A 12,892-nucleotide genomic window follows, 5' to 3' on the forward strand; every position below is an offset into this window, starting at 1 on the left:
AATTTGACGAAGAATAGTTGGAACAGCATAACATAAAATAACAGTAAACTCTATGTTTAGAATTGATTAGTTTGGGAATCGGTCGGACTACATTGGATGCGATATATGATACTGATTCACAAAAAATATGTTAATTCGAGAATCAAGAGTACACTGGTTACACTGTAGGTTTATTATTCATTTCAAGAGTCATTACCTCAGGAATCAGCCTACACTTCTTGCACTGCATCCGGATGCGGTGTTTATTAAAAAGTGGAAGCATTTCTGAATTAGAACTGTTTCTATGGCTCTCAATCCTAGTTATGATCAAACTAAATGTTTCAATGTGAGTTAAAAAAATGAACAAGTCCTGCATCTGAAATATACAAACAAATGACAACTTTCCAAGCAAACATTTGATTTATAAGTACAATCAGTCCATAAATGTTTCTTTTTATTACTATTTTATAATCAGAAGTAGTTTCGTGCACATAACAAATAAATGCCTAACAGTTTAAATTAGAAGGACCTGCAATATGCAATGCATGAATGTTTAATGACTGTGAATGAGCTGAACTGGGTCTACAACGCCCAGCCTTGTTCAATCTCTTTCAATCAATGTACTTGTGGATCACACAAACACACAATCCAGCACAGAATGAAGGTCTTTCATCAGTCCATCTTAGCAGCGGGATAAAAAAAATGGGGCCACTTCAAGGGGTTTCTTATCCGCAGCTAGAGTTTTGATGTAGGTCAGTGTTAAGGGAGTTAATTGTTTGATATATTTAGAGCAGCTTTTGATATATGTTCTATAAACACAGCCGTCGCGACCCCTCCCTTTTCCTCACAATCCCCTGAGAAAAAAAAAAATCACTTAACAAACTTCACAAAACTGTGAAACGGCAGTTAAAAAACAATTAAATATCATTTTACAATATATACACATACAAGTCCATGCCTCACAGGAGGACGAATTTTAAAAGCTATTACAAACACTGCACATTTTTTTGGGGGGAAAAGACTTTTGTTTCTTTTACACTGAGGTAACCTTGGTGGCAACACACTCACAGTGATGAGTGTGAATGATCAGCTGTCCAGCTCAAAGTCTGTTTCACCATCCAGCTCTGGCCGATGAGAAAGTCTATGACGAGAGAACTTCACCCTGATGTAGTCTCCAAGTTCATCAAGGCTCTGGAGAACCTGGGAAGAGATAAGGCTATTCAATCAGGCTATGTGAGATATTTTGACATTGCTATTTTCAAGTTTTTTTGTCGGGAACATGCCCAAAAATAATTATTTAGTTTCTGTGGCACTTTCAGGTGGCATGTTTGAGGCATTAAAGGTGCTTTGAATTGTAAAAAGGCAATATAAAATCCAAAACATATTTGTTTGAAATGGAATTAAACATTTGCTAAGCAATTTAGGACTCTATTTAGATCTGTGAAACCAGGCCTTAGTGTTGTATTTTTCAGTTATTTAAACAAAAGAGTCCAGAACATCAAAATAATTAACTATTAAAATTCACACAGAATTTGTATATCAGTCTATATAGAGTCCTTATATAGAGATGTTTGAAATACACAATGTTTTTTAAATGAATGCTTTTTAAATGAAGGTTTTTGATTCGTCTTGTCTGAACACCTGTTTTCATTTCACTTGTCTTGTGTAACACTAACACTGTAAAGTAAGTCTAAGTGTCAGTAAGAAAAAAAAGTAAAAAATCATTAAAGAATACCAAATTAGAGATAGATAAGTCTGTGAGATGTTGGGTGGTGTAGTTTATTACCTTGTCGAGCATTTCTTTGGTATGGGCGGCAGACACACAGAAGCGAGCTCTGGCTTCTGTAATGGGTGTAGCCGGGAAGCCTACAACTACAACACCAATCTTCCTCTTCAACATGGCCCGTGAGAACGCCCTGAGAGCAGACGATGAACAACATTTTGGCTTGTCACTATGGGTTTTAAATGAACTTTACACACTCACACACAGTCAAATGTTCTAAAACAACTTGCATCTTCAACTTTAGTTTAGTACGATATAATGTCACGATTAATGGTGTTGAAGGTTTTCGCACTAACCCTGAAAGCAGTAGATGCATTTCTATTGCTTGTTTCTTCAAAACCTTTTACACACTCAAGTTTCCAAATGTTGTCAATACTCTTAGTATGACAATCTGCATTACAAACCAAGGCCGTGATTAGATATCACATGGTCATGGACAAGTTATCGCCTGTTTTTTTAGCACATCTAAAACTCAAAGTAGAAACATTATGCAGAGTAAAGCTGTCGAGATTTCCATTCAGAGTTTGCACTGTCTGCTACCTTTCCTCACCCTTTGAGTGAAGGGAAATCCATTGTAAACCGCACAGCTGGAATGTCATTTGCATTAGCCAAGAGGGAGAAAAAGAAATGGATTGACAAGGAGAGAAAGGCAAAGGGAAAGGTATAATGGAGGAGGAAAAGATTGAGAGCGAGAGGAGGAGAAAAGGCCTCCACTTTGTCAGCAGAGACGACAGCATCGAGAGAACAGAGCGGCGACGGAGAGTGAATGCTGGATTTAAAAGGCCTCACAGCTGCCGTGGTCTTTGTTGGTGTGCCAGGAAGCTGTTATCTTTGGAGGAGTCTGAAACGCCTGTGCGGTGATGAGCCTCTTGCATGTCATGTTTTCTTTCTGCCTCTCTTGTTTTTTTTCCTCACCACTGATTCATGGATCAACTAGACCATCCAAGATGGCTATGATCCAACGTCTTCTTGAAAAGACCACATCGCCTTCTTTGGAATGACCAGTGAAGATGACTGCAGCTTTTGTTGGGGTGTCCTCAAGCAGTCAGTACATTTTCCACATGGCATTCAAAGCTATCACCATTGTAACCCATGTAAGCCTTGCATTGTTGTTTTATTGGCAGCCCGAAATGTGGGCAGGTTCACAAGTTCAAAGGAGGATTACTGTAGTGTCCAGACAGTGGAAACTGTTCTTAAATCACAAAGAAGATGCACAGACGCGAAAAAAGCTCACAAAGAAACGTAATGTTTTGCTTCTCGCTGGCCCGGCGATCTAAGCTGAGAGTTCTCAAATGGACTAAATCAGGTTTGTGTAAATGCGAGCCTGGCGGTGCTGTCGTGTAAACTGACGCTCTTTTATACATGTTGTGTGAATTGAACTCTGCTAGAATCTGTAATCCAAACGGGTTACTGGCTTGGGGAGCTGCTTACCCAACTTTCCCAGGTAGATAGAGCAGGAGCGGTACCACTGGAGAGTCCTGGTTGCCGTAAACGATGAAGCCCATATCCTTCAGCCGAGATCTGAGGTAGCGCGTGTTCTCAGCCAGCTGCCGAACTCTTCGCTGGCCTGCGGGGGAGATACAGACAGAGCCGTCAGAGAGGAGAATTTGTTAGCTTTCATTGGAATAGGAGAGACATAAATGGGAGTCTACAATAAAGTAAAGGTCATGATTTACAACAGAGCAACTGTAGGTCAAAATGAAAAGTGCAAATAATATCAAAGTGCAAATAATCTCAATTCTCCACTGGGACTGTATTTGAATTGAATGTACTCCGGATGAGAGGGATGCAGGCTATGAAAGTATCGATTACAGTAGATGTCCTATTTTATTTATAGACAGATTACTAATATTTTTGTACTATTAAAAAAAAGGTTTCATTAGTTAACATGAACCAAGGATGAACAATACAACATTTATTAATCTTATTTCATGTTAATGTTTTAATGTTTACTAATACATTATTAAAATCAAAAGTTGCATTTGTTAACATTAGCTAATGCACTGTGAACTAACATGAACAAACAATGAACGACTGTTCTTTTTTTTTATTAAGTAACATTAACTAAGATTAATAAACACTGTAATAAATCTATTGCTAATTGTTAGTTCAGGTTAGTTAATACATGAACTAATGTTAACGAATTAGACATTAGTGTAAAGTGTTACATACATTTTTTTTGCAGCGGTCAAATAAGAAATACTATGAAACCAACAAAGGACTATGAACTTCAATAAAACTATAATCGAGTGGCTGAGCAACATTATATACTGCCATAATAAATAATTGTAATGTACAATGGTAAATGATTTTTAGACATTTCTAACCAATGTTTACATTTCCATTTTGACTTTGAAAATACAAAATCTCTACTAAAGCCCGCCACACACTACAAGATATTTGGGGCGATTTCTCCCCTTCCGACAATCCTAGGTAAAGTTGCGCCGAACCATTCTCATTGCTTAACCGTTCCATTCTGTGCCAATCCGGGCCAGCTGGTACGGATATAGCTTCATTTTGGATGATCAGATATTCAGTTATTTCTTTTAATTTTATTATTAACGTGTTTACTTCGAGCGCTTGGCCAACTACAGAGAAACTGGTAGCCAGGCAACAGACAAGAGACCAATCCTGAGTGGCGACGTCACCAGCACAGTTCGTAGTCGTACCATGCCGAACCAAGCTCAAATGGAAATATAACTGGAACCGTTGCTTATCGTTCTAAGAACCATTCGGCCTGACGGTGTCAAAAAACGCCTTTTGGGTCTTAAGAACTAGTCTGAGCAACTAGCAGATTTCAGACTCAAATTACTCTTCAGATTCAAATTAGACTTATCTACAGTTTTATGTCAGTGAGAAAAAAAAATAGACAGCTAACCTGTAAGACTAATCTAAGCAGTTTATGCAACTGGCCACTGACCTCCATATAAATACAACATATAGACTACTAGCAAAACAGTCAAATATCATGTTTAATTATCTGTGCACAACCTAAGAAATATTCATAAAGCTTCACCATTTCAATACAATACAAGTAGTTTGTCTGTGCGCCCGCCTCCCAACTGTCTACCCAACGCCGTGACTATGATTTGATCATATTTATGATATTTTGTATAACTGAGAACTGTTTGAATCTGATGGCAATATGAAAATACATTGAATTGTTGTTACGGCAATTCTACAGTCATATGTAGCACTCAGAGAGTCTGCGCCCACTCTGCGGTAGCACGAACTCCAAACAGACCATGTCAGGCACAGTCTGCAAACCATAGAACAAATATGTCTACAAACTAGTCCTAAAACAGCTGGCACAAAGATTAGCCAACTTCTTTTCCAGTTTTTTTTTTTTTTTTTACTTCACTGTTTGCTTGAAAGTTTCATAGTTTTTCTACTTAAATATAGTTGAAAACACTGGGAAAATGGCCAAGGAATTGCAACATAATGTAGTGGCATAAAGCCATACCACCAGCAGTTACGGCTCTACAAAACAGTCTTAGCAATACCTTAACTTTCCTTTTCCTAGGCTACTAGAACATATATATTTCTCCCTTATTTATGCAGGTATGATCAAGAAGAGTTTACAAACAACTATTAGTTACCTTTAGGATATAGACTGTATGTAAAAGACTAGGGAAGGGGCCCAAAGGAGGAGACAGGAAATGACATCATCTGCTCTGCCGTTCAAATCCCAGGATCGCTCTTTTAATAGCCCCTCATTAAGACCATTAAGTAGTTAGGTGAGACAGAGCAGACCCATTCATAAAATTATCCCAAAACATAGTAACAAACAAAAACAGGAGGAAAACAGTGAAACTGTCTTATGGACTTTATACGTTTTCATTACATTTTGAGGCTCATTTCTGTACTCTCTTGAAAACGCCTCTTAATGTGTGTATGTGTGTGTGGACTGTGGACTGTGGAGTGAGTCGATGTGAAAAACAGTACCAGCTGGTTTTGTTTTGTCAGGCTGAATGGTAGACAAATTTCATTATTTGCCAAGACACTCTTGGCTTGTACATAGGATACAATGGATTTGGCACACAATTGGAGACTTGGGGTAAACTGAGAAGCACGGACTCAGATGCGCACGGTACCATGTGGTTGCCAGTAGATTAGCGGTTACCGCTCCGGACTAGTAATCCGAACTTTGGTGGTTCGAACCACAAAGATATAATTCTAACAACTTAATGCAAATCAATAGCTCAATGAACATCAATACTTTCCACTCTCTGTCTTGTTCAGTTTATGTCTACCACTCTTTCTCTCCTCCATGTTTAATGGAGTGAATCATGCAGTTCAGAGGGCTGGCCAGGTCCGCCTCCAGCTCTCTTTGGCACCATGGCCTGAGCTTTTGGAAAACAACAGCATGTTTGCATATAATTACCTGTGAACCGATTGGCAGGTATTTCAAAAGGAGGTGTGCTGTAAAGCTAAGCTCAAAAGACCGCATGTCAGTGGAACGAATACAACCGCTGTTAACATTCATTACATTAGAAACTCTTCAACTGAAACACTGAATACTGGCAGACGCTAGAAAGAGCAGGTGAAGCTCAAACCAAACACTTAGTCATGGACATGGTACATGTTCAGGTCTTCTGCAGTCTATTGTGTTGTAAATTCAGAGCGATATGGAGCATTCTAAAGCGAACTCTCAGAACAGTGTGACTCACCCTCCACAGAATTGCATATCATGCCAGTTATGACACCCATGGGCGGCTTGTCCAAGTCTGATATAGACATCACAGAATTCAACAATTCAAAACAGCCTAGAAAGATTCTCTTTGGACAAGTTTGGACTAGAATCACTTGGCCAATTGAAGCAGAGGAGTTTTATTTAAAATAGTCATCTGAATTAAAAGGTGCTCTATTTAAAAAGAAAGTCTCTGATTTAGGAGTGCCATTTTTATAAATGTTGTCAGATCCAAATATGGTTATTTCCTTTTTTATCAGCAACCAATCGTGAAAGTACAATGGGACATTTAACTCTAAAAGCGAAATCTCATTGGCTGATGTCAATTTTAAAGGCCGTTTTCTCAAAATGGGTTTTTCTCATTCTCTGAGCACTTACATACACCAAACTTTACAGTTGTATTCCTATCTATATTCTTAAGGTTTTTACAGAGGGGTTTGTTCATATATCATTCAGATTCTGATTTATACAACATTTTATACCTAAAAACGGGGCGGGCGAAAATAAATTTGTTATGGCTGTTGACAGTTTCTTCTGATTAATTGAGTGATAAAAAGAGATATCCAAAATCCCCTCTGTAAAAACCTTGAATTTTGAATCTGGATTTATCCAATGTTCAGATTTGTCTTCTGGAAATATATGCAAATTAGCACATGTTTAATGAGATACTACCTAATTTGCATATTTAAACAAATATTCTGAAAAAATGTAATACAAAAGATATTTGTCTTAATGTCAGTAATCAACTGGGGAAGTTTCAGTCTCTTTTTTTTTTTTTCACCTGGGGGTGTCTCCCCTTAAATAATTTACATTTTAAAATAGAAAATAGGGAAACACTTTATTTTAAGGTGACGTACTTACTCATTACTACATGTACTTACTATAGTAATAACTGTAAAGTATGCATAATTACAAGTTACTAACCCTAAACCAAACCGTAATCCTAATCGTAACTATATAATAAGTACATGTAGTTAATTAATATTACTCAGGACTTATTTGAGTAAGTACAATGTAACTACGTTACCTTAAAATAAAGTGTAACCGAAAATAGTTATTTTAATTTGTAATAATATTTCACAATATTGCTTTTTTTGTTGTTGTATTTGAACTATAGGGTACTGTACTTCATTGTGGTTTGAGTCTTTTCTATCATGGTGTGAACTACAGCGAAACTAAAATGAAACACAATATCTTCTCTAAAAACATAAAAATATGGATTAACGCATATCAAAAACAGAAGGCAGCTTGGGAAAAGCCTTATAACATCTGGTGCCATTCTGCGGACTCTTAATACCTGGAAATATGTGACCTTTCCTTGACTAAAGGTCTGCAGGACTCTTTAAGCTGGTTCCATTGCTTTATTGAAATCTGTTTTACATGAGTTATATGCTGTGGTGAAATAAAATTTATTTGGTTATTAAATCCATATGAATCTCTTTCCCATTGGATTCCCCATGTTTAAGGAGAATGTTGGGTATGTTCGGTAGAGGATTTCAGTGTCTTCTGATATTACAATGACTGACTGGTTTGAATTGTGGGTCTCAATGACCTCTGACACATCAAGTGTAAAGTAGTGCATCTGTTGACTTCAGTCATGTGAAGGAAAAAAAAAAAATTCTGGACAGTCCCTTTCATGATTTAATGTCTCAGTATTGTTTCAGTGTCTTTGCAAGGCTTTGTGACAAACCTTCTGTTGTGCCATCGACTCCCATGATGCATTTAATTGCCCTGATGATCTGCTCCACGACAGGTGGGGACATGGCTGTAGAGTACACTGCACTGTGAGAGTGAGCCCGCAAATAATCCACCAACTCCTGCAGAAAAACACAACACATCCATTATTAAAGGAATACTTCAGCCAAAAATAAACATTTTCCTCATTTACTCATATTTTTGTCAGGCATTTTGCCTAAAATCTTCTTTTGTGGTTCACAGAAGAATGCATTTAATACTGGGCTAAAAAAAGATTATTAAATAAAAATAATTGTACTTCTATTTAATTGAATTATCAATTATCAATTATCAAAATTGAATACAATTCATTAAAAAATGAAATATATCAAACTGAATAAGGAAATTTCATACTGACATAAAGGAAATCATTTATGATGAAAATATTAGCTATTAACTTCCATTTTAACTACTTTATGGTCAACTCTCAGTGTCAATGTTTCACAAGTTGCAGTATGGTTAAAGACAGGTTTGTAAGTTCAAACTCTTGAACACTAAGCAGATCATCCATGAGAAACGTATTGCGTGCTTGTGCAAGATTTTTGAACCCCAGGTTTCTTCAGAAGAGGCAATAAAAATGGCACAATTAAAAATGGCACTTAAAGGGATAGTACACCAGAAAATGAAATTTGCTTTTAATTTACTCACCCTCAGGTCATCCAAGATGTAGGTGTCTTTTTTTCTTCAGTAGAACAAATATTTTTAGCTGAAACCGTGGTCCTCGTTGATTCATATAATGCAAGTCAATGGCTACCATCACTTTGAGAGTAAAAAAAAACCCAAACACATACAGGCAAAACAAAATTAAAACCAGTGGCTCCTGATGATTCATTGAGGTCTTATGCAGCGAAACGATCGGTATGTGCAAAAAACTGAACATTATTTACAACATTATTACTGTAATCCAGTGGTTCCCAATTCCAGTCCTCGTGACCCACTGCTCTGCACATTTTGTAGGTCTCTCTTATCTGACACACTCAGTTCAGTTCATGGAGTCTCTCCTAATGAGCTGATGATCTGGTTCAGGTGTGTTAAATAAGGTAGACATACAAAATGTGCAGAGCAGTGGGTCACGAGGACTGGAATTGGGAACCACTGCTGTAATCCACAGCTTCATAAGACCTCAATGTATCGTCAGGAGCAGGTATTATTTTGTTTTGCCTGTATATTGTTTTTTGACTCTCAAAGTGACGGAAGCCATTGACTTGCATTACATGAGTCACCAAGGTGACAAAGCTAAAAATCTTCTTTACATTTCTACTAAAGAAAAAAAGACATCTACATCTTGGATGGCCTGAGGGTGAGTAAATTAACAGTAGATTTTCATTTTTGGGTGAACTGTCCCTTTAAAAATGACCTGAAACACTGTGCTGTCCGAACTACACCACTAGAGGGAGATGAAAGCACACACCTACGACACAGATCATGCAGTGATAATGACAGCTTCTCAAAATTCTCAAATTTGTCTGTTTGTGACTAATAAAGCATGTTTGTTTTGCAAACTGCTTGAGGCAATGAGGCGAACAAACACGTTTATAGCTATCATTGAACGATTTTTCACAAACAATCAGTTTTGGAGATTGTGCCCCGTCTGTCCTGCATCCCCCCCCAAAAATGCTTCTGAGCAGAAGCTGGGGCCAGTATCCAGCTCTTAATCTCTGTCCTCAGACATCTGTATCCACTGTGGAGGAGTGAGGGGAGGGGGACGCACCTCGCAGTGCACACGGGTCTCTGCATCCAGATGTGTCCTCTACTTTGAGGACGTGGGCGAAGGGGTTTTTAGGGGGAATATCTGCAAAGCAAACATCTGCTTCCACTTAGAGTGCAAAATTTGCAGTGCTTTAGGTCCTGGGAGCTTTGTGGTAACAGCATAAGATAAGTCAGTTAAGAGAACGTGTCCGAAATCCACCCACATCTGTGGAGCGAGGGACTGGCTGGAGCCGTTTGGCAGCTCTCTTTGAGTACCTCCCTCTGTGCTTGTGTACAGTGTCCTTAGTACTGCTGAGAGAAGATTTTACTCTACTGCTGTACCTTTATTAAAGAAAACAGTAAACCTATGTGAAGGGAACAGAAGTTTTCTTTGACAAGTTGACAGGTATGACTAAAAAGGTCTGTCGACCAGCAACACAACATTTCAACGGAGACAAATCATAGAAAAAAGATTTTTTAATGATTTTATATTTGATATAGTCCAAGGTAATTTGAATCAAATTTGTATTTACTTTTTTTAAATAAAAAGATTTAGTCAGTGCTGGACCGCCACATGTTGTAAAAATCCGAAAAACCTACTTCTTTATACACGAACGTTCAAAAGTTTGATTGATACCGTTCAAAAATGTATTTCTTTTAAAAGAAATCAATATTTCTTTTCTGCAAGGATGCATTCAATTAATCAAAAGTAACAGTAAATACATGTATAATGTTACAGTAAAAAGTGTTAATCAAAATAAATTTTTCCACATTTCAGTTTCCACGAAAATATTAAGCAGCACAACTGGTTTCAAAACTGATGGTCATAAGAAATGTTTCTTGAGCACCAAATCAGAATGATTTCTGAAAGATCATGTTTACAATGAAGAAGCTAAAAAAGATATAAACACTTTCAAATAGAACAGTTTGACTTTAAATGTTAATACTGTAAAAAAGTTTTAACTGTATTTTTGATCCAATAAATATAGTCTTGGTGAGCATAAGTGACTTCTTACCAACCCCAAACTTTTGAACGGTAGTATACATTATAGACAGGTAACATGTTAGGAAGCATTCCGTGAAAACCTGCGATTTTGATTTGACCCATAAAACAGAGCTGGCCGACAGTCTCACCTTATTAACAGCACACTTAATATTACGCAACACACATGTGGGGTCTCTCTCTCTTTCCCCCTCACTCTGTTCTCCAAAGTATGTGTAATGTAAAAAACCTGCAGTCTTTTTCGTTTTCAGTCTTTTATAATCAACTGCCATGTCCGTGATGTGGTTATGAAGTGAAGTGGTCTTTTTTAATGGAGTAATGAGATGAGAGAGGTGGTGTTGTGGCAGGAGCGTCAGTGACATTTGGGTAACATATGTAGTTTCACATCATGAAATGAGACCATGTGTATGTGCTTGAAAAAGACAGGAAGGGAGGATGGTGTGCATGCTGGTGCATTGTGCATTTCTGCACCACGAGCGTCACCAAACGACAAACAGTAGCTCAACGGGCTGAATTTCTGTAAAACATTGGGCTGATTTCGTGCCTCAGGAAATGCCTTGTTAAAAGGCCCTTGATAGTAAAGTATTACATGATGCCTACCTTTTTGCCAGCTATGTATCCGCCAGCAGCCCCGAAGCTCTTAGTGAAGGTTCCCATCAGAACGTCCACTTCATTGGGGTCCACTCCAAAATGTTCTGTAACTCCCCGACCTGTGGGGCCCACGGCCCCGATGCTATGGGCCTCATCGAGGTACAGATAAGCCTTGTACTTCTTCTTTAGTGCTAAGATCTCTGGCAGCCTGACAAGAGAGCCTTCCATACTGAAAGAAACAGACAAAAAAATTTCAGTTAAAATAAAATTTGTAAGATCACTGACAAAAAAAATACATATACTTTTTAGTTTAGTTTTCATAATCCATCAACTTGAATATTTTACATTTAAAATACCTACCATCAAAACTACTATACAGTAAAACGTCTCTACTACTTGGCAGATATTACTGAAATAGGTGTCCTGAAAAATCACACCTGTCTCAGATACGGAACTAGGCACTGTAAATGTTTTGATCTGGTTGCAAGTTTGTGACTTGTTTAAAATCTTCTATAATCGTGTGTGAATTTCATATAAAGTTTATGAACCTTCAGTGTTCACGTCACAGCACACTGAGCACAGATTTATGCAATAAATGACCTTACAACAAAGGGTTATCAATGCTCACGAGGCTGGAAAGGGTCACACTACCATGACTGAAGACTTTGACCTCAATAAACCAACAATCAGACAGGCAGTGTCCAAATGGGTGACATTACACATCAGAAAAACTCAAATAAACAACAGTGATAAAGAGGCATAGACAATTTCATTATCTCCACTGCAGCCAAAGTAGGTGCCACTGGTTATTAAATCCAAAACGTTGTAGCTGTTCTCCAACAATGATAGTAAATGGCAGATTTAATTTACTTTCTGCTACTTTGTAAAGCAATTTGAGCTATACTTTCGTAGTTTGCACAGTTACATCCTCTTTCATTTGATGTAGCTGCTTACGTCAAGGCTGGAGTGAATATGATTGTAAACATTCACCTGTAGATGCCCTCCACCATGATGAGAATCTTCTTCCAAGAGCGATGGGTACGAGGTTGCCCTGAGCAAATCGCTTCCTTCAGCAGCTTTTCTAGACTCTGCATGTCTGCAACCAAACACAAAACCGGCACGTTATGACACAACAAGGTATTAACAGAAATACACACTGTTTGAAACCAAAAAAAAAAAAAAAAAAAAACTTATTTTTAGGTCTTCCCAAACCAAAATAAGAAGGATACGCTCATAAATGCCAAGTGGTTGGATATAAGACATTTTTATGTGGCAGTTGTGAGCAGAGGAAATTTAGTTCTATGAAATCACCTTTAGAAATATATATGGCTCTTATATTACATCACCTATCTCTATTCCAAATGACAAACAACTGAACGTGTTTGTTCTAGATGCTTCTAACTGTATGTGGCCAACAAGTTTT

The 12,892-nt window shown here is 37.7% G+C and overlaps 1 protein-coding gene across 2 annotated transcripts in view; it reads right to left on the reverse strand.

The window, feature by feature from the left end:
* Positions 1-380: 380 nt before the first annotated feature.
* Positions 381-12,892, reverse strand: part of sptlc3 (serine palmitoyltransferase, long chain base subunit 3) — a 38,083-nt gene continuing 25,571 nt past the window's right edge. Inside the window, exons 7-13 of one of the 2 annotated variants that reach the window (XM_084392423.1) lie at positions 12,460-12,565; positions 11,479-11,698; positions 8,143-8,269; positions 3,194-3,329; positions 1,766-1,895; positions 1,048-1,179; positions 381-833 (exon numbers count right to left, since the gene is read on the reverse strand). In XM_084392423.1, coding sequence (XP_084248549.1) covers positions 1,066-1,179; positions 1,766-1,895; positions 3,194-3,329; positions 8,143-8,269; positions 11,479-11,698; positions 12,460-12,565 — 833 coding nt within the window. In that variant the 3' untranslated portion in view covers positions 381-833; positions 1,048-1,065. Of the gene's footprint in view, positions 1,180-1,765; positions 1,896-3,193; positions 3,330-8,142; positions 8,270-11,478; positions 11,699-12,459; positions 12,566-12,892 lie in introns of both variants that reach the window. The other variant, XM_084392422.1, reaches the window with a different exon arrangement.

This window comes from Rutilus rutilus (assembly GCF_951802725.1).
Source record: "Rutilus rutilus genome assembly, chromosome: 20".
NCBI classification, from domain to species: Eukaryota; Metazoa; Chordata; class Actinopteri; order Cypriniformes; family Leuciscidae; genus Rutilus; species Rutilus rutilus.